Source organism: Microchirus variegatus, assembly GCF_963457635.1.
Source record: "Microchirus variegatus genome assembly, chromosome: 3".
Classification (NCBI taxonomy): domain Eukaryota; kingdom Metazoa; phylum Chordata; class Actinopteri; order Pleuronectiformes; family Soleidae; genus Microchirus; species Microchirus variegatus.
Window position 1 is genome coordinate 17,315,211 of NC_139804.1, and position 22,322 is coordinate 17,337,532.

Sequence of the window (22,322 nt, forward strand, 5' to 3'; positions counted from 1 at the left end):
AGATCCCTTGCAGATGAGCAGGAGCAACACTAGTTTAAATCTTCACGCTCCCTGTGGTCAAAAGAAGCAATGACAATGATAATGCCCCTGGACGAACAGATGTGGCTTTGCAAGGAAGTCCACTTGTACCCAAACCAATCGCACAAATAATACAAGGATATTAGAAAGAAATCACTATGCATGCAGAAATGCAAAGTGTGGACACATAATACAGAAAGTATCACCAGGGTCTTTGTCAAAAGCAAAGTGTTTTGTGCAAACATTGATGAAACTGATGCGCACTTGGGATTTGAAGGGGGTGAGACTGCATCTCTCTCCTTAGCAAAAAAAGACTGCACTGTGTTCACATCATGTCAAATGTGTCCAAGAAAAATGACAGTTGTGTTATTTGGTACATGCCCTTTGTTTCAAATTGATAATCTTGCAGCCACGTCGCACTATTTCCTTCTTTTATGCCTCAGGCTTTATCAGCTTTTATATTCGCCTTGTCGATCACTCTTGTTACCACTCTGCCCTTCTTTTATTTACTGAACACACCATTGTGGACTTTCTTTTACTGTTATTTTATTTTATTTTTTTAATCTTATGCCATTTCTGTTTTGCCAAACCTTTAGGAAAATTGCGTTGTAGTGCAAAAAAAAAGCTTATTTTCTTTTAGGTTGAAATCATCTTGTTGACACCTGACAATCATCACCCATATACAAACATGAAGCAGACTGTATAAACGTGTACAGCTTTGTCATTTGCCTGAGAGAACCGGCTCCTCTATTTCTGGCCTGTGGCGTTGTTTCACCTGTAGGTGGCACTGTAGCAACATTCAGAAAGATGGGCTTCTTCAGGAAAACATATTCTACCGGTGCTTATGAGATTAAAGAATGTGAAATTTGATTAACAGTATGCACTTAACTGCTTTTACACTAAATGTGCATTGATTATACAGTATCGTTTTCAGTTTGCTGTCATTGCTTCACATTTTTTTTTAATTTTGCAAACAATGACAAGATCTCCTGTTTCATCCGTTTGGCCGACATCTTGGAAAAAAGCTGCACTCTAGGGAACTAACATTTGTGTCTACTGTCAATTTTTTTTAATCTGCATAGTTGTGATCAAATCAAGCTTCTTTGACACTCACGCTGCACATGGCAAGTGTATTAAAGAATCATCTTGTACATTTTGTGTTGCCAACAAAACCACCAAGAAGTATTTTTTTATTAGCCCTGCATGAAGCCATTCATTTCCTTTAATGAAAAGGAAGGGGTGTCAAAATGCCAGTGGAAATTGTGTTAATATCAAAATGTGCCATTTTATTATTACAACACTATATTCTTTCAAGACAACGGAAATTACATTTTTATTTTCTGTAGCATGTAATGTGGTAATATACAAGTAAATAAAATCAAACCCATGACCAGTGAATTGAGTAATATTTATATTTACACAGAGAGCGATGTCCCCTAATGTTATGTGTGTCTGTAGGGACTGTAGAAACATGTCAGCTTTTTTCTTTAAGTGCTCTAACATCACACCCAATTGGCTGTTGAATTGTACAACCAAGGCTGTTGCAACTGGGTTTGTAAATCAGCCAATAAGTGGGGCCCCAAGCTGAGAGAACCCCCAACCCTGTGCAGCCAAAAATAAATCCAATCCAAACCCCTTAAATTAAATTTGCTTTTGGTTTTTTGAACGAATGCACATACATGTTGCTTAATGTTTGCTCTTAATAACATATATATATATTTTAAGTAGTGAGGGGCGTGTCAGTGGCCAGAAATGGTGATTCATGTATGTTTGCGCTGTCAGTACCCGGATGAGACTGATCGCCATCTTTACTCCATCCCAGCGCTACCGGTGGGGCTGAGCACAACAGCACTATTCCTTGACCCTGTTGTACTGTAGGAACCTGGCACACAATCGTGGTTTTCACTGAAAATCAAATTGGTTCGCTATCTGTACACAATGGCAGACCGATCTAATTCAGTTTTTAAGGCAAAACTTTCTGAGCAGGCGGAGCGATATGACGGTAAGTCACTGTTTTACTGGTTCCGAGTAGGACATGTTCGCCGCTAGTTCTCCTGTTCCAGCTAATGTTAAACATGGTCGGCAGTAACAAGAGAGCTAATGTGGCTATGACCGCCGTCATGCTACTTACCATTCATTGGCATAACAAGAGACTCGTCTCAGCGATAAGATTCTTTGGCACAACAACTACCTTAAGTGTGTGCCTATGTAACGAGGAAATTGCTCGTATGTGACTGAAAGTGGCTAACGTTAGCAAAGTGGCTACAACAAAATGGCGGATCAGTGGAGCGTGAGCTGTCAGTCGTTGCCTCCCCTGCACCATGCTACCTCTACAACTTTACACTTGGGTTACCGGTTTAGTTAGGTGACTGGAGCCACCTCGATATGCTATTACTGTGTTTGCAACCACTATACTGTATCCGTTCGTGTTCTGTTACCGCTGCCAACAAACCAGTAAGGTTAACGAGGCGTTTGCTTAACTGCAAGGTTAGCTTGTTGAAGCTTGTCCTAGCGGTGAGAAGGAGTGGGAGGGCAGCTATACGCTTGGTTGGGTGTTCCCATGAAACCTGGCTGTTTGAGGTGTGTCCATTACGACTCACCTCTCCTCGCTGCGCTACAGTCAGGCTTCCACAACGATACTAGCTCTGTAGAGGTTGTTGAATGTCTTGACTCATTTGCGGGATTTGTATTCAGTGTATTGACTGGATGATATGTTGTTTAGATCAGTCGTAATGCAGCACAAAACTAATAATAAATGTATGTTTCATTTTGTATCTCAAATAAGGTTTGTGAAGTGTCATTTAAATTACTGCACAGAGGCTATCCTTTTAATGTTATATTGGCGACATTTAGAATAAATATTGACCCCGTTCTTTCTGTAAAACAGTGTAAATGAAACAAAACTCATCTCTTTTTGGACTGTACATTCTGTTTGACTTTCTGGAATTACCTCGATTTTTAACCAAAAGCCAGACATCCACCTAAAGTTCAGATTTTATGATGAAGGAAATTCCTAATAAAACATACACTTTCTTAAATTAATCTGCATCAAAGCAAAAATTTTGTGCAGTTTCATATTCACGGTAGCAAATACATGAATCAGAAACCCAATCTAGTTGTCTTCCATGCCCACCTTTCATCTTTCCTGGACACAAAATACAAACTCTAATGCTGTAAAAACTAAAGGACTGTGATTAATTCTACCTTAAAATCCTCCTTTTATATTTATTTTGTTTTTGTTTACATTTTTTATTCTTCTACGAAATGGATTATGAGAATGTTTTGCACCATTACACATGCTCTTCTATTGGATAACCTGTATGTTTCTATAGCAGGGGTCTCAAACTCAAATGACCTGGGGGCCAGTGCGCATCTATTGTGGTCAAGAGGGGGGCTGGCCTAGAGAACAAAAAGTTCAACTGTTCAATATTGCAAAATATTCCATCATGTAGGGCCCTATGATTTCCGTGTTAACGGAATCGCGGACGGAACCGCGGAATTGGCCAATAAAAACGGAATCTAATGTTAAACGCGGAATATCGCGGAAATTGACATAATGTGACTGAAATGCTGTCATCGTGAGGAGAAGGAACGTTTGTCTGGAGAAATGTTCCGGGGAACGCTCATTCGTGGCACCACCCGTGCATCTCCTCACAAACACTCACCCGGCCAGGGTCTCCCCCAGTGCGTGTTGCTTGTTTATTTACTTTATATACACTTTTTTTTTCTAAACCGCGGAACAAGTGCGCTGCGCCCGCATGTAACCGGCGAGCGTCCCCTTGTCCAGGTGCCGATTGAAACCCAAGTCACACCATCAAATACGCCATTATTACGGTTATATTGTTATTGTCAATAAAGATGCTATATTTAGGAATGCACCGATAATTCGGCGGCCGAAACACGGCGAGTAAACTGTGGAACATCACCTGTTAAATGCTGGAAAGTCTCTGCGCAAAAGTGAAACTTATGAACTCCCCGCGACTTTCACTTCACAGCAGAGAACATTCTCTCTCTTTGAACAGTTAACTAAAGACATCGGCTCATCTGATGCATCTGTTATTCCCTTAATTGCAGAGTTGTAGGGGTAATATTGCGTGTAGAGAAACGATCCAGTCGGATACGGAGAAGCGCACGGCGCAGGAGAGGGAGAACAGTACAGCGCAGGGGCGGTGCGCAGAAATCCGTCTGCACCAGATGAGGGGGCACTACCACTTTTTTATTTATGTTAATTATTTTACTTTTAAATGTGACCAGCATTGCATGGCTTGTTTTAAGATTCACTTGCATTTACTTAATTAGGATTTAACTTAAGTCAAAACAATTGAACAATTGAGAAGTCAGTGGATTCAAGAAGAAAGTTGCATTTCAGTGGACATTTTATTCACTGACACAAAAAGCACACATTCTATGGTGGTAAAGTAAGTATAAAAGGTAAAAAAAACAGAATAAAAAATAAATAAAACGGAAAAAACGGAATTCTAAAAAATTAAAACGGAAAAAACGGAATTTGGAAAAAAATAAAACGGAATTTGGAAAAAAATAAAACGGATTTCATAGGGCCCTAATCATGATATCACACGTAAACTTAATAATACTATTTGTGATGCGAAATGAATATATTAATATCAAAAATAGACATTTATTGTAAATTATATAAATATTAGTGTGGACAATTAAAATTCTTACTAGGAGCCGTTTGGCCATTGCCATTTGTGGCTCGGGCCCTAACAAGTGTATTTATATATGTACTTGAATGTTGTATGATACATTTAATAATGTTATAATTATGACTAAATGTCTTATTATTACTAGGGCTGTAAAAAGATTAACATTTTTAATCAGATTAATCACAGGGTAGCTGTGGATTAATCATGATTAATCACGATTAATTACCATTCGTAAATATGCCAAAAAAAATCAAATTTTCTCTTTGTTGTAGGAATGGAGAGATAAATAAAGTATGTGAAAATATAAATGTAAAGAACAATAAAATGCTGTAAATAACTTGTACAAACCTATACAAACTTAGTAAAAAATAAACATTACATTGTAAAGAACCCACATTATAAGACAATATAAATAAATAGAAAAAATAAAATGCTGTAAATAATTTTTAAAAAACTACACATTGCACTGTAAATAACTCACATTATAAACAAAATACAAAGTATAGAATTTAAATAGTTTTCTTGGGGGAACTAAACCCACAGCAGGAGAAGCACTACTTCTACTAGTTAGCGTGAGCATTAGCGTTAGCTAGCGTTAGCTAGCGTTAGCTAGCGTTCTGACGCTAATGTTGGCTGCTGTCTGTGTCCCCGTTAGTTAGACAATGACTGTTAATGTTATGATTATATCATTATCTGCGCCAGCAGCGCCACTTACAACTGTCTTTCTTTCTTTTTTCTTCATCCTCTTCATTTTCCTTCAGCTTCATTTACAACTTGCAGAACGATAACTTCACACAGGTTAACGTGAGGTGACGTGGGGCCCCGTTAGGGAGGTTTCCGACCGAGATGTCAATGCAAATCAACCGTTGTTGTTTAAGGGGGATGGCGATGCGGCTGCTCACTGATGCATTTAGGCTCTGAGTGTCGGGAGCCCCCCTATCAGCTCGGGGCCCCAAGCAGTTGCCCGCAGCCTTGCCTGTTCATAAACTGCACGTCTGCCCGTAGCGAGATGAAAGTGAGAAAGTGCGTTAATGCGTTAAAAATAATTAACGCGTTAATTCCACAAATTAATCATCCATTAATTTTGACAGCCCTGATTATTACTGTTATAAAAACATTGCTAGCAAACATATATTATATTCTATCACCTTGCTGGCAGCTGTGCTTCAGCTACATACTGTATTTAAAGGTGAGGTAAGTAGTTTATAGTGACATCTAGAGGAGAGGCTGAAATATACAACAAAGAACTGCTCCTCTGCTCACCCCCTCAATTACCTGAGCGCTACGGTATCCTCAGCTGGTCAAATGTCGTCCTCGTCGTCTTTCTCCGTGTCAGCAGATGAGGTTCGTGAGGCGAGGGAGAGGGCGAGCTACTGCGGCCGTAGCAGACAAAGCGGAGAGAGTGGAGGCGGGACTTCCGCTACAAGTAAAGCGACGCTTGATTTGTTCTTTAGCGTTTGTCCTTACAGGCTCCGGTAGAAACATGGCGTCTCGCTGGTAACAGTGGCAATGCAACCGCGGCCCGCGACCATGTTATTTTACATGACTTTTTGAAACACTACGAAAATGAAACACAACTTGCCTTGCCTTGCCTTGCCTTGCCTTTAAAACGGTGAGGTCGTAGGACATGTTTTCATTATAACATGATATTAAGTGGGGGCTGCAAGTTTGAGACCCCCGTTCTATTATGGAGTTAAATTTGTTCCACTGATGTTTGTAAATGTGCTAATTGTGATCCACACACATTTCTTTATTTGTATGTGTGTTTGAGATCCACAAATAAAAAAAATCCAATCTGTAACTTGACGTGACCTTTGTAAAACTGAAAATTGCATTTGTGATTTCGCATTTGTGGATTGCCAAAACACGCATTCCTCGCTTTCCACAGTTACGGATATTTGAGACATTCCTTGCATGAAAGTCGCACAGATCCACATGTGCAGAGGGAGAAACGCGCGTATTTCTTGATTTGTATGGATGTTTTGAGATCCTAAAAATTCCAATTTGTAACTTGTATATTTATTTTATAGATGTGCATTTGTAAATAACATGACATTTGTGAAACTGAATATTGTATTTGTGAATCGTGATTTCACATTTGTGGATCGTAGAATGCATGGTATATCTGTCTCAGTAATGGCTCCCTTCATCAGCAGTTGGTAGTGTTTTTAAAGTAGAATCTAGCTTCAATCCGTGAACAAGACATTCATTCTTTTTTTCAAATCAAAACCAGAAATAAAAAAACAATGAAAAACGACTTGTTTTCTCAATAATCGTTTACAAAATCAAAATGAAAAAAGGGATAATGACTCGTTTTTTCAACTTCAGATTTTGTGCTGAAATTAAAAATGGAAAAAACAGATAAGTGTTTCCCGTTTAATCCAATTTTGATAAATGCAAGTTGCGTGACCTGGAAGTGACCTGTACGAGAACTCTATCAGAGGGCCTGCAAAACAAACCGAAGAAGTATAACTGGACTGGAGGATTATTCTGGCACGATTCAGCGTTTAGAGTAGCGTGGCTCCGTTAAGGTGATGGAGCAGTACGCAAAATAAAAAAATTTAATAAATGTGGACTGGGGGAGGAGGGTAATATTTCGAGATTTACGAGATTAAAAGTGGCAATTATACAAGAAAATAAAGTGGCAGATTTATGAAATTAAAAGTACATTTCCATGTTAATAAATGTATCGACTCACACCCGCGATTTCGCCTGCTGTTTATGTGTTTTAAACATATGAACCGTATGTATATTGACTGATTAGTTAAGTCTGTGTCAGTCACCTGCTGCTGCTTGCCTCACGCTGCGCTGGGCAAAGAAATAAAGTCAATGAATCAGTTAAACACTGTTGATTTCTTCCTATGGAGCCAACATTAAAACTATTTTGGTTTAGTAAATGTCTGTCAGTCAGCTGGTGAAGGCAGCTTATCCAGCCGCTGTCACTCCGGGTTTTTTTATTTCTGGTTTTATTTTGAAAAGCGAATGAACGTCTTGTTCACAGATTGAAGCTAGATTCTACTTTTAAAATACTGTCACCTGCTGATGAAGCGAGGCCTTTCTGAGAAAGATATACCATGCATTCCACAAATACGTGTTCTGGCGAAATCACGATTCACAAATGCAATATTCAATTTCACAAATGTTATGTACAGATGCACATCTATGTTTGCAAAAATCCATATACAAGTTACACATTGGATTTTTTTATTTGTGGATCTCAAAACTTGATACAAATCAAGAAATGCGTGTGGATCTCAATTTATTTACAAATATCAGTGGAACAAATTTAACTCCATATCTGCTGGTAAGTTCTACACAACTCACTAAACAACCGGAGTACGTTAGCTTCTCTACAGTAGTTTGACTTAAACTTGAGTTTAATTACGCTTTTGCGCTCAATAATTAAAATCCTGCTAGCTGTGATCAGTTGCATGCAGTTCAGCACAACTTAACCGGAGAAGTTCAGAGCACAAATTAGTGGTTTATACAGATGTCTTTGGATTGACGAAAACTGTAGTTTGGCACCGTCGAGGAAGCCAATGCTACGTCTACATGTAACACCTCCCATCATGTAAAACAATGTGAACATATGCCTGGTATATTCTGGAAATGGCAAATTATCCCTGAACTTAATTTTTAATTAAATCTTTTATATGGTGTGCTTTCGGTTTCCAGATCTTTTTTTGCTAAAGATGGGATTATTTTTGTTAAAACTTTGTTGTTTTCTGTATTAAACTGTTAATCAAAAATGTACCCCATAAATGCAAGGTAAAGTTATTTCAGTGAGCATGTTTTTTACAATTATGACAGATTGCACATGAAATACTGAACTGCAAATAACCCGCCTAAGTGACAGATGCGTGTTTCCTTAACAGATATGGTGGAGTCTATGAAGTGTGTAGCAGGCATGGGTAATGAGCTGTCTGTGGAAGAGAGGAACCTACTATCAGTGGCCTACAAGAATGTGATCGGAGCTCGGAGAGCCTCCTGGAGGATAATTAGTAGCCTTGAACTGAAGGAGTCCGCAGATGAACAAAAAGCAATGATCAAACAATACAGGCAACAGGTAAACCACTCACTAGTCACACACATTCCCTTGTTCCAACTATGTTTCTTGTTTCAAAGCATTTTACATCTGTGTGAACAATCTAATAAACAAATCAAAGTATTTGTTTATTAAATATATTAATCATTTAGGGAGGGGCTAGAACGTGTCAGAGAGAGGCAGTTTTACCACAGTCTTTGTCCTAATGGGATTTGTAGTTGATTATTTCTATCACATTTCCATGTTGTTAGTAGTTCTCTTATGGCTGGGCAATAATTCAATAACAGTTATCGCAATTAAATTTTTACTTTTCGCCTCTCACTACCACAGCACGCAGAATTCAACACCACCAGGCAATCAGGAAATCATTAATTTAACATCCTATTACCACACAGCGTTTTTGTCTGTATACGAGTGAGCTAGTTCATTCATTTTGATGATAATTTCTGTAATCTCCGATGTGTGGTTAAACATTTTATGTCTGGTGTTTTATCTGTTCAGACTTTGCCTTGCATATATTTATAATAACATTTTCAGTGGATTTGCAACAGAGCATTTGCACTTGGTGTCTAGTTAAGAAGTGCTTTGATCCAGTTCAGTTATTTGGTGGTGTTAATAGTCAGACTATGACATTTTATGATTGAAATTTTTCAGCCAGTTAACCACATTGATTAATCAAATTGAAATATTGAGTAAGAGTTTATTACAGGCATGCAGCCTAAATTAATTTATTTGGATAAATCAATATCTCTCTACATACACACATACATAATGCAATCCATCTTTAATTTGGGTAATTTGTGGCTTGAAAATAATGTCTGTAAACATGTGCAAACGTGTGTACACGTGTGTACACGTGAAAAGAATTATGGACTTAAAAGTGAAAATAGTTTCTCTATAAGTTCATTAGCTCAACACAAAATGCCCTTTTTAATGGCTACTGCACTCTCAAAATTATTCAACCCCTTCATGACAAGCATCTTTAATACTAAGTAGAGCACCCTTTTGCTGATATGACTTGCTGCAAAAGTGATGCATAGCCTGACACCAGCTTCTGACAGCATTCCTGAGGACATTTTCAATGGGGGTCAAGTCAGGTGTCTTTGATGGCCACTGTAGTGTCTTCCAGGACTTCTTCTGAAACCAAGCCTTGGTGGACTTTGAGGCATGCTTGGAATCATTGCCCTTTTGGAAGGTCCAATGATGCCCAGGCTTCAGCCTCCTCACAGACCACATGATATTTTCTCCCAGGATTTCCTGATGCTTGATTTCCCTCCTGCAGCTGCAGGTTTCCAGTGCTAGAGGAAAGAAGCAGCCCCAGAGCATCATTGTGCCACTGCCATGCTTCATCGCAGTTTTGTTTTCATCACTCCACAAAACAGAATCCCAAAACCCCTTTGGCTTATGTATATAGTTTTAAGCAAGATGGAACCAACTTTTCATGTGCTTCCTGTTCAGAAGTGGTGTACATCAAGTGCTCAGGCATGGAGCTCTTCAGTATTTAATGTGTGCCTTACTGTGGAAACTGAAACCTCAATTCCTGCTGCAGGTCTTTTGCAGTCAGTGGAGGGTTTTTTTTTGATAGCTTCCTCTTTTTGCCATGACTAGGTAGTGTAGCCACTGTTCCATTAACTTTAACTTGCAAACTATACTTCCAACTGTATCTCTTGGAACATTCATTGCCTTTGCTACTATTTTGTTTCCTTTTCATTGTTTGTGCAGTTTTTCCCAATAAACCTAAAATGCAATGGTGGTTGAATAATTTTGATTGCAACTGGCTAGAGGAGCATGGTTGGTGACGTAGAACTGGGAAAGTGACGATGGCCCAGTAAGAGCCAGCTAATACAGAAATTTAAATGTAATGCCAGGTGTTTATCCAGGGAAGGCAGTACATACACCCATTTTTTTTAACACAAAACACATAGGGGTTTAGTTACTCCAAAGGTACCAAGTCAGAAGTCAAATTTTTAACACTTTACACTTTGGTGAGGAATCTGAAATTGATGTGATAATTGACATGTTTTATATATTTGACAGGTTGAAAAGGAGCTGAAGGATATCTGTAATGATATTCTGAAAACATTGGATGAACACCTACTCCCATCTGCTACCACTGAAGAGTCTAAGGTCTTCTACAACAAAATGTAAGAGCTGTGAGAACTCTATGCCTTAGACAGAATGCCATATTGGTTCATTGGTTTTATATTTATTTGACACGTCATGCAGTTGAAAATTAAATAGGCAGCAAAATGAAAGGTCAAAAACCTTGATGGAAACATTAAAAACTTAGGACTCAGGAATCCAATGACTCATCTAGACCATACTAATGCAACCATTTATTTGTAATACTGTTGTACACCATTATAAGTAACTTTCCCCCTCATTTCCAGGAAGGGGGACTACTACAGGTATATGGCAGAGTTTGAGACTGGCGACAACAAAGGTGCAGTATCACAGAACAGCCTGGAGGCGTACGAAATGGCTAACACACTCGCCATTGCAAAACTGCCTCCCACACACCCCATTCGCCTTGGCCTTGCCCTCAATTTCTCCGTCTTCCATTATGAGATTCGCTGCTCGCCTCAAGCTGCGTGCAAGTGAGTTTCCTCCATTCAATGTTTTCTGTTCAATGGCCTGTGTAGCAGTACTTCCCCAACATTCATTCAGCAGTAGTGTTGCCACCCCTGTTAGATTGTGGAGCAAAATGTCATATAGTCATTAATATCAGTGTGTCACCAATGATTATCACTTAAAATGTGCACACGAAAGTGAATATTGGCTGCGTTGTCGTGGCACTGCTGCTGAAGAAATATTCAAGGGAAACACTGTATACTATTATTACCTTAAAGTAGTAAAATATTAATACTGATGAGCTTTTTATGTTTTGTAATATTACTGCATTAAATCATAGCTAATGTTGGACTTCGTTTGACACAGGTTAATTAAAAGATCTTTTTGTTGAAATGCTTACATATTGATGGGAAAGTGGTTGATAATAATTAAGTGATTGTTTCTATAAATCCAGATGTGATTTTGAACCCCTTGATCCACTTTGTTCACATTTTACACTGGGTGCAGCTAGGAAATTAATATATAGCAACAAGCAGATACTGTGCAATCATTGAAGTGAATGGATGAAGTAGAATGTATTTTTTATAAATGGTGTTGTTAAAATACGTCTTAATCATCATCACTCACATCATTTACTCAGGTTGGCGAAGGAAGCATTTGACAATGCCATTGCAGAACTGGACACATTGAGTGAAGACAGCTACAAGGACTCCACACTCATCCTGCAGTTGTTACGCGACAACCTGACACTATGGTCTTCAGATGCACCGGGAGAAGGTAAGAAGCTTATTAATTTTACCAGGGTGTCTTTTCATACTGCTAATGTGGCACAATGTAAAAGCTGACAGTTTGTATGCACTTGGCGTGTCTACCCATTTTTACTACCTCGCTTTCTGTAACGCCTAAAAACTTTTGTCAGCATAGCCTGTCAAGTTATTTGTGACTGTACAATGTCCCCACTTGAAAGGTATTGGTTTTCTACCCAAAGAAGAACTGGATTCCACTCAAACACTTTATCATCCTCCTTTATTGTAAGGAGGGTAAAATTAAGCAGGAAGTGGTGACACTAGTTTTGGGCAAGAATTAACAAGGCTTTCAACATGCAGCAGTTATTTATTACGGATGGGACTTTTTTGTCTACAAATCGATCGATAATCGACACATGCGCACCTCGACAAAAAAATTAAATAAAAAAAAGTCAAAGTGTCACAAACACGTAAAGCTCATGACCAACGAGGTTAAGGAAGCTGTGCACGAAAAGGTGATCCTGCTGTCCAGGCTCTCTGCGCTCTCTGGTGATGTTGCGCGCATTGAGGAGGACGAGTCACCGTCCCGTTTTTGTGAATGGAATAGGTGAGGGCGGGTCGGTAAGGTAACTATGGAGCTTCGGCCGCTGTCCGTGGTGCTCAAAGGCTGGTTTGTAGGATGAGTGTGGCCAGTCACCTGTAACTTAAGCCTACATGGTGACAACAGCAGTTCTCTCGTGGCTGTGCATGTCCAAGCAGTGCGAACAAGCTTGCGCTAATGTGGGGCACAACAATAAGCCATCTACACAAAAGAAGATACCATCTCACCCAGTCAATATCCTGTACTCTGGTGGACACAACAAGCGCAGGTTCAAAAACCTGAGCCGTCTGGCAACACACCTGTGACAGTGGAGAGAAAACTCCCCGCAGCTTTTTTTTTTCCATTTTTCTTTTTTTTGCCCCTCATTTTTATTATCGCTGCATTGATGGTCAATAATGGACATTACAGCTATGTTTTTGAGCCTAAAACGATGTAGTACACTGTAGAATAGTTTCTACCCCCGTATTGCTGCTGTTGCTGCTGCTGTAAAAAAAAAAAAAAGGAAAACGACAGGTGGACCTCGACAATCGGCTCTCAAAATGTCTGAAATTCCCATCCCTATTATTTATGCAGTGACATTGACCACTATTTCCCTGACCCTCTTTTTGGAGTCCCTGCTCAAAAATGACATGCCCAAACTAAATAGAGTAAACCTCTGCAGTTACAAGCTCTATTTGGATTATCTTGGTATCAAAATGAAGATAACACTTGTGAGATTCCACCAGGGGTGTAAGTTTCACTGTAGATACCACTGTGTCAGAGTAAATGTACATGGAACACAGCATAACTTTTCTCTCGCCTAAAAAAATATTGTATTTTAAAGCAAATATCACCTTTAAAATATGCAGTAGGACCTTAAAAACACATGGAGGTCATATAACAACATGTGGACATGAGCTGTGCATAGTCTGATGCTGCTGAAATGAAGCAGAGTGAAATTACAGAGGTTTTATTAAGGAGATGTCTGGGCGTTCTCATCTTTGGCACAGCTTGGCACCGTCTGTGCCATTTGAGATTTCTTAGGTACCAAATTATTAAAAAACCCATTTAATGTTATTTATATGTCACTACAGATCTAAAAAGACTTGTCTTGGAAAAAAAAAAAGTATGATAACTCGCTGTAAATCGATGCTTCCTGTGCGGTGCGTAATAACAACTCTGTGGCTCTGCAGCGTCTTCAGTTACGCAGCGCCATAGCTCTGGCTTACCGTGGTCAATTGTGCTTGCCAGCTCGTTTTAAACCTCTAAATCGGTAGAATCAGACCCAAGTCTCCAAATGCATGTGAATCACTTCACTACCAAGTCAAAAGGACATTAATGCATATGACGCATTTGTGCGAACATTCGCCCTTCTCTAATCAGAATGATCTAATGTCGCTCTGTAATGATCAATCAGACAGGGATTTGTTCCCAAAGCATGCTGGAAAGTGTAGTTCTTCATTAGAAGTGGTTTTGTTCCGGTGGAAATAACTTGTTTTGATAAACAGCAAAGGTAAGACGACATTTCTGCTTGTATTTCTTGAAAGTCAATTGTTGTTTTGCTCTTATTTTGGGGCTGGATCCATGAATCTTTGTCGTAGAGTGATAAAAATGGTACCGTTGGAATCTGTAGATTCGCCGCTGTCCAGCCGACACGTGTTTTTTTTTGTTTACATAATCACGCTGAAGCTCCGGTGCTACTTTTCAATGAGTGCGCTGTGACAGTTTTTTCCGCTCCTGCTGTTTGATCCATCGGTGTTTTAACTGTGTTTCGTGAACATAATGGTTTATATGAGATTTTAGCTGAGTTTCTGACCTTTCTGTGAGTATGCAGCATGTCTGTGTTTGTTAAAGTTAGATAAGGTTTTATGACGCTTTTGTCGCTGCGTCTGATTCTGCCCCGATCCCGGGGGCAACCGTGAAGAAGAGGTTAATAGTTACATATGCAGGGTTTTTTTTTTTAAACCAAGGTTGCAAAGGCTGGAGAACCTGTTGTGCGCGGCATCCAAAGTGGTGTGAGCCTACCTTTAGTGTGTTGTGTATTAAGTGAAAAATCATGATTTGACCAATGAAAATCTCTTAAAGTTTACACCAAGATGGATCAAAAATAGAAAGAAAGAAAAAATACCATTATAATGTTATTTATTTTGGATCCATGAACTCAATCTAGGAACAGATTGTACAATGTTTGTCCTCTGCAGTTTTTGGACTTTGTAAAAATGCCTAACCAGATCCTTCCAGTCGAGCATGTCTGGTTGAGGTCTATCCACTGCAAGCCTGCAGCACACATCAAGGTATTATTAGGCTTATATCTTATCTGTAACTATTATTATTAGGCTATACCTCAATATCTTCACTAACTTCGTAACACTTGTAACTCATTCTCCACTTCAATCTGCCTCATCTGGTTGGCTGGAAAAGGTTGGAGCAAAAATAAATTGAGTAAATTTTTAATAATTCATCAATATTTCACTCACTTTTACAGGGATTAAAGCAAAAACAATCTCTTTGGCTCTTAACTCTGTCCAGACACTTTATATATTCGCTATTATTCTCTATATATAGTCTATTCTATAACTGATATTATATATTTTTTTTAAAGCGGAACTAGACCGGAAGTTCCAATTAACGCTGTTTTTTAGTGTAGAAACAAACAGTTAAGCCATTGCTGAGAACGCTGTATTTTATTGTAATCTCGGGCTCAGCAAGATCTCTGAATATCCCTTTATAGTTACGTAAACAGCGGTTCTCCGGAACAGCCGATCGTCCTGCTCCGGGGCACATCCGGTTGCGTACATTGAACTGCAGAAGAAGAATAACGTCCGTTGTGGAGGTGTTTCACGAGCGACATTGTATTCCGACTCTGGGTCTGACTCCGGGTCAAAGTCATAAAAGGGACTGCGGCGGGGAGTCGTGAAGAAGCTATTATAAACATTGTTAAAACAATGTTTATGATAATGAGTAGCAGTGCATCCACCGTTCGAGAGGGGGGAGCTGCGCTTCTGAGAGCGGGTGTGCTGATTATGTCACTTCCAGGTTGAGAGATTTGAGTCTCAAGTCTTGCGGCTGGGAAACACCGTCAGAAAAGAGGATTTATATCGGCTCGTTTACAGCAACTATGAGGTTTTTGACCATAAAAACAACTTAATGTATGTAAGTAGATCTCCATAACTAACATATATGTGCAACAGGACCACTCTGTGACCTTTAATACTTCTTCTGTTACTTCACATCAGGCTGTCTGTCTTCATGACGCCACTAGTATCGGTCCGATCCAATCAATCACGTACTTAAAACTCACCAAAGTTCAGATAAACACCATCATCTGAGAGCGCAGGGAGCCTGGACAGCAGGATCACCTTTTCGTCCACAGCTTCTTTAAACTCGTTGGTCTTGAACTTTAGTTGTTTCTGACATTTTTACTTTTTGGTGTTTTGTGTGTGAAACTTGAAAAAAAAAAAATATTTGATTTTTGAAGTTTATGAATCGATTCAGAATTGTGGATGATTAGAATCATAGGACCCCAAGGATAGTGTACCTGGCAGTTGGGAGAGATGAGGATGGGTAGGATTACAAATTAGCATATTTCACAGTTTGAAATATTGGTTGGTTGAACAGCTTGGAAATAAGATGGAGGCAAGGAGGAGCGGCCGAGTGAAGAAGTCAAGTTTGGAAATCACTAGGGGCATTCCTTCTCATGATTGAAAATTGTTCCACTCCTTGGTCACACAGCCTCGATGTATCTCAATCACTTTATTTGACACATCCAGAACATATGGGAAACTTGTAGAGATGCACTGAAACATATTGGCATATCAAAAAAGGCATGTTCGTTTTTCGGCTGAAAGACTTAACACGACTTAAAGCGACCGAAACAGGATGTTGTGATGACTCATGCAAAAACTGCGGCCAGAACGCGCCTGTCTATTCAAACTTGGAGTCTGTCCAGATCAGTTTGTAAAACCACCTTGTACTCCAACAAGATGCGAGTACGCTTGGAACAGCACCTATTAAATGCTCAAAAGTCTCTCTGCGCAAAAGCGAAACTTGGCTGCATACAGCACAGATTATGAACTCTGCGACATTGATTCGGATCCCCTATACTTCATTGCGACTGTATTCGATCCTCCTCATACAGATCATTACTTGGATGTGGGGATAAAGTGGCGAGTAGAGAAATGATCCAGGCTGTATTGGATACGAAGAGCCCACTTGATGACAGAGAAGCAACAGTTGAGGGTCATTCACCGTCGTTGTTAAATAGTTAAATATATCATATAAATAAGCACAGTGATATTTGAGAAGTGGAATGAAGTTTATATGGTTAATTTTATTTCAATAACTTAAGCACTAATTATTGGAACTCAAAATTGGTTTGGTATTCCAGTGACCCTTGACCTCCATACACAGGTGAATCCAATCATGAGAAAGGGTATTTAAGGAGGCCAATTGTAAGTGTTTCTCCTCTTTGCACCGTCAGAAAAGAGGATTTCTTGGACTGCTACTACTCATTATCAAAACATTGTTTTAACAATGTTTAAAAATAGCTTCTTCAAGACTCCCTGCCGCAGTCCCTTTTATGACTTTGACCTGGAGTCAGACCCAGAGTCAGTTATTCTTCTTCTGCGGCTCAATGTACGCAACCGGATGTGCCCGGACTAGTGCCCGGACCAGGACGATCTGCTGTTCCAGAGAACCAGTGTTTACGTAACTGGACCGGGTTTTTTCAGAGATCTAGCTGAGCCCGTAATTATAATAGAACACAGTGTTCTCAGCAGTAGCTGAAATGTTTGTTTAGAACCTTCAGGGCTTCTTAAACAAGGTAAGGACGGAGATACACACTAAAAAACAAAGTTATTTGGAACTTCTGGTCTAGGTCCGCCTTGGTCAGTTAATGAATACTTGACTTAATATGCTGCCCCTGTCTTTATGTGGTTGCTGGACACATCTTGTGTCCTGTTTAGCTATTTTACATCGTACATTAGATTCATGTAAATAATATTTGTTTATCAAGTTGCCATCTAGTGGACACAAGGAGGACTGTTAATCACCTAACAACACAATGATACTGTCTTGCTTTATGCACCTATTGAATGGGTCACCTTAATCATTATCAGAAAAAATTGCCCCCGCCCCCTGAAATTTTCTTCAGGAGACGCCACTGGTGTAGAATAAAACCTCTTAAAGACACTCAAGTTGTCCACCATACTTGTTCTGATTGCCCTTCCCTCCCAGGGGATAGTTTATTGAGTTGTAAGAAGCAGTCGGTAAAAATTTGACTGATGGTTGTTTTTAAAGGGAAATAGATACAAACTGATAGTTTGAAGCATTTAATCCGCTGAGCCACCAATCAGAAATTAGAAAGTCCTGACATTCCATTAACAAGGCATGATAATATTTAAAAGATTTTAAAAATGAGCACATTCTGTGTATTTCCATTATTCTCAATGACCTGGAGCCTAAACAATTAGTTGTGTATGTATTTAGCACAAAGCAAAAGTGGTCTTTAAATTAGCAAACAGTCCCGATAATTTGTGCTAAATTAGTTACGAGGCAGTAGCAGCCGTGAATGGTCTTGATGACCACTCAAAGCTGCTTTACACTAGTTTGCTACACTACCCATTCATACAGCGCAACTATGTGCAGTGCATTTTCCTATCACTCATTTTTCATACTGTATGGTAAGAATGACCAATGTAATCATTCATTGGCCATGCTCTTTTCTCAATCTTCAAGTGAAGACCTTAAATGACCTTGAAACTACAGAACGGAAATATATCAAGGGTTCAAGGATGGAATGTAATTAGGCAGGGTTTAAGTGTTTGGAGTGGAACTCGAGGTCCAACTTAAGAAGGCAAAGGACTTCAGAAGGAAAGTTGAACAGAAGTTGCAGAACAACAATGTGGGGAAGGTATTTAAAACATCACAGGCGGTAACACAAGAGAGGGGGAGGTTGTGCAAGAAAACCAGCTTAACCTGTTTGTTAACTGGTTTGACAGCTCAGCTACTGTAGACAAAGACAGCCCACCACCCAGCACCCCTTTTCGCACACACCCCCACCCTTTCCTTCACACCCCCTACACAAACATCCGGACTGCTCTCAAGAAAAAATGAATCCACCTTCTCCACATCATCACCCTTTCCACCTCCTCATACAATAACAATTCAAATCCACTGTCCCTCTGCACCATTGATGTGAGATTTCCATGCAGAATAAAAAGAGAGTAACGTTCAGCAGGAGCGATCAAAATGCCCGAGTAAATGCAGATTTCCTATGGGCGGTGCAAGTTGCCCTCCTATCATAAGCCGTGTCAGCACATCCAGTCCTTGAATTTCTGTGAATTGGTCCTGGAAAGTTTTTGAAAAGTCCTTTAATTTGATGACAACCAAGGTGTGGGAACCCTGGTTTTCTAATGGATCTTTTTTCTTCCACCAGGTGAAGAAGGGAATGAGGTACAGCAAGACGACGGCGACGAGGCCAACTGAGACTATGCCAACAACATCCATCAACTTGAGACCCTCGCACTCCTGTTCTCTGTTCTCCTCACCCCTCCATCAAAATCATCTTCTCTCTCTCCCTGAGTCCCCCCCCCCCACACACACACACTCCCTTTCTTCCACCTCCACAGCTCCAGGACCCAGCAGGGCCATGGAGTGACAGTTAATTTTCTATTTTTTTTTTTGTTTTTTTGTATTAGCCCTTACATCATTCAGTCAAAACCACTTGAGACAGGAAATACAATGTTAGAAAGACAACAATAATGAAAGAATCCCTGGATTTCCCTTTCTTTTTTTTTGGGTGCTGGTACAAGCTGTTTCTGAGATGTAATCTTTGTTTTCACTGTTGTATTTTTTTTTTTTTTTTTGTCCTCAATATTTTTTATCAGTTGCTGGGTGTATTGAGATTTTTTTTTCTTAATGTAATTACAGAAATTAACTTTTATTACTGACAATGTTGACTATTAGTTATGGGAGCTATTTTATCTTTCAGTCTGTTTTTAGTGGAATTTCATATACAAAAATCATTCTATCTTTTTTATGGGCAATTTGAAAAATGTGCAAGTGCCCTTTTTGTTAACATAGGTTTTTCAAAGGAAGTTGGCAAAATTTGTGATATCCAAGTGGGCCAAAGAAGTGCAGAACTTTAACACCGTAGTGATTCTGTCGTCACGCTTTTGTAGTTGTCCTTGGACTGTACTTTTGTGCTGAAATACTGTAACTGTGCACACATGCTGAAAGTCAACTCACGTTAGCTGGTGGTTTTTGTTTTGTTTCTTTAACTTGAGAGATTTCTCACTCCTGTGAAAGGAAAGTCTCAGTTTTGGTCCCACTCCTTGGCACAGAGCCCTAAATTAAAAAATAGTGCAGTGCTTTGCATGACTTTTCACATCTGCTGCTTTGTTCACCTGCTCTTAAGAAAAGCTCCTCTTTTTGTTGTTGTTTCTTCTATTTTTGGTTATTTCCTTGTTTCTCTTCTCAATTTACTTCATTATAGCTGCATTTACACTGCATGGTGAAAGTGACCCAATTCTGATGTTTTCCTTCCATGTGGTACGAATCAGGTATGACCCATGGCAGTGTAAGCAGAAATAAATCACATGGATTCAGATATCAGATCTGAAATCAATCAGAACTGAATTGGATCATTTGCGACTATAGTTTAAGCAGACATCCCTTAAAAATAGGATGTGGCGAATGATGCAAATACACTAGTACACTCTACAATCGCAACTCGTTAAACCTGTTTAGCCAAGTATGAGAGCTAAAATCAGTGGACTCCTACTTAGGTTGCATGCCTTTTAAACAAGGATTTCTAGAATTCCTTGTAACACCACTCACACTCCGGTTTCAGTTGTCACGCCCACCCTGTGGGTTGTGTCCCCAAGAGTTAACCAGTGTAAATGCAGAGTTCAGATATGTGGGTCACTTTTGAAAGACAATGTAAGCAGGTCATCCAAAGACCTGCAGTATAAATGCAGCCTATGTGTATCTTTGAGCTGATTTGTACCACTGGATATCTGACTGGAGCCACAGACAGGGAATCTGTATTGTTCTTACTGAGACACAGCATGGAATTAACATTAAACTAAATTAAACATTACATATTGGGTTGTTGTCTTTATTTATATAATATGTTTGCCTGGAGACTATTACCCTATTGCATAATGTATGTAAAAACAAAATGAATCCATGGATCTGTCTGTGTAGACCTGGTAAGGATTGACATAAAAGTGTACAGAGGAATCTTCCTATTCTTGTAGTGTGGTACTGCAGGTCCATATCTGGATGAAAAACTCTCTTTAACATTGTGTGTTATATACAGTGGTATGCAAAAGTTTGGGCACCCCTGTAAATGTTGAGTTAAATATATCATATAGGAGACAAACACAGTGATAATTACGTAGTGAAATAAAGTGTATATGATTTACAGAAAGTGTGCAAGAATAAGAGTTCTAAATATTGGAACTCAAAATTGGTTTGGTAACCTCAGTGACCCTTGACCTCCATACACGGGTGAATCCAATCACGAGAAAGGGTATTTAGGGGGCCGAAGTGTTTCTCCTCTTTGTATCTTCTTTGAAGAGTGGCAACACGGGAGCCTCAAAACAACTCTCAAATGACCTGAAAACAATGATTGTTCAACATCATGGTTTAGGGGAAGGATACAGAAAGCTATCTCAGAGATTTAAGCTCTCAGTTTCAACTGTGAGCAACATTGTGAGGAATTGGAAGACCACAGGCACAGTTCTAGGCCTGAAGTGGCAGACCAAGAAAAATCTCAGATAAGCAGAGGCGAAGGATGGTGAGAACAGTCACAGTCAACCCACAGACCAGCTCCAAAGACCTACAATATCATCTTGCTGCATTGCTAAACTATTCAGCGCACTTTACACAAGGAGATGCTGTATGGAAGAGTATTGCAGAAAAAGCCTTTTCTCTGCACCCGCCACAAACGGAGTCGCTTGAGCTATGCAAAAGCACATTTGGCCAAGCCAGCTTTATTTTGGAATAAGGTGCTGTGGACTGATGAAACTAAAATAGAGTTATTTGGGCAAAACAAGGGGCATTATGCATGGCGGAAAAAGAACACAGCATTCCAAGAAAAAACACTCGCTACCTACAGTAAAATTTGGTGGCGGTTTCATCATGCTGTGGGGCTGTGTGGCCAGTGCAGGGACTAGGAATCTTGTTAAAGTTGAGGGTCGCATGGATTCCACTCAATATCAGCAGATCCTAGCGAACAGGAATCAGTGACAAAGCTGAAGTTGTGCCAGGGCTGGATCTTTCCAGACAACAAGACAACAACCCTAAACACTGCTCAAAATCTACTAAGGCATTCATGCAGAGGAACAAATACAATGTTCTTGAATGGCCATCTCAGTCCCCAGACCTGAATATTATTGAAAAACATGTGGTGTGATTTAAAGCGGGCTGTTCATGCTCAGAAACCATCAAACCTGACTGAACTGGAGATGTTTTATAAAGAAGAATGGTCCAAAATACCTTTCGCCACAATCCAGACTCTAATTGGAAGCTAAAGGAAGCGTTTAGAGGCCATTATTTCTGCAAAAGGAGGATGCACGATATTTTTCTTTTATGGTGCCTAAACTTATGCACATGCCTAATTTTGTTTAAATAATTCTTGCACACTTTCTGTAAATCATATACACTTTATTTCACTTCTCAAATATCAC

General features: G+C 39.5%; 2 protein-coding genes across 3 annotated transcripts in view; both read left to right on the forward strand.

Moving 5' to 3' along the window:
• The window catches only part of LOC310924423 (large neutral amino acids transporter small subunit 4-like), a 209,526-nt gene that overhangs the window by 68,171 nt on the left and 119,033 nt on the right, over window positions 1-22,322 (forward strand). The gene's annotated exons all lie outside the window — the stretch shown is intronic.
• Window positions 1,860-20,725, forward strand: ywhae1 (tyrosine 3-monooxygenase/tryptophan 5-monooxygenase activation protein, epsilon polypeptide 1). Its single transcript, XM_083886493.1, has 6 exons — window positions 1,860-2,020; window positions 8,561-8,751; window positions 10,768-10,874; window positions 11,121-11,327; window positions 11,942-12,078; window positions 19,064-20,725. Exons 1-6 carry the CDS (start codon window positions 1,957-1,959, stop codon window positions 19,111-19,113), a joined length of 756 nt encoding a protein of 251 aa, XP_083742619.1. The 5' UTR covers window positions 1,860-1,956; the 3' UTR covers window positions 19,114-20,725.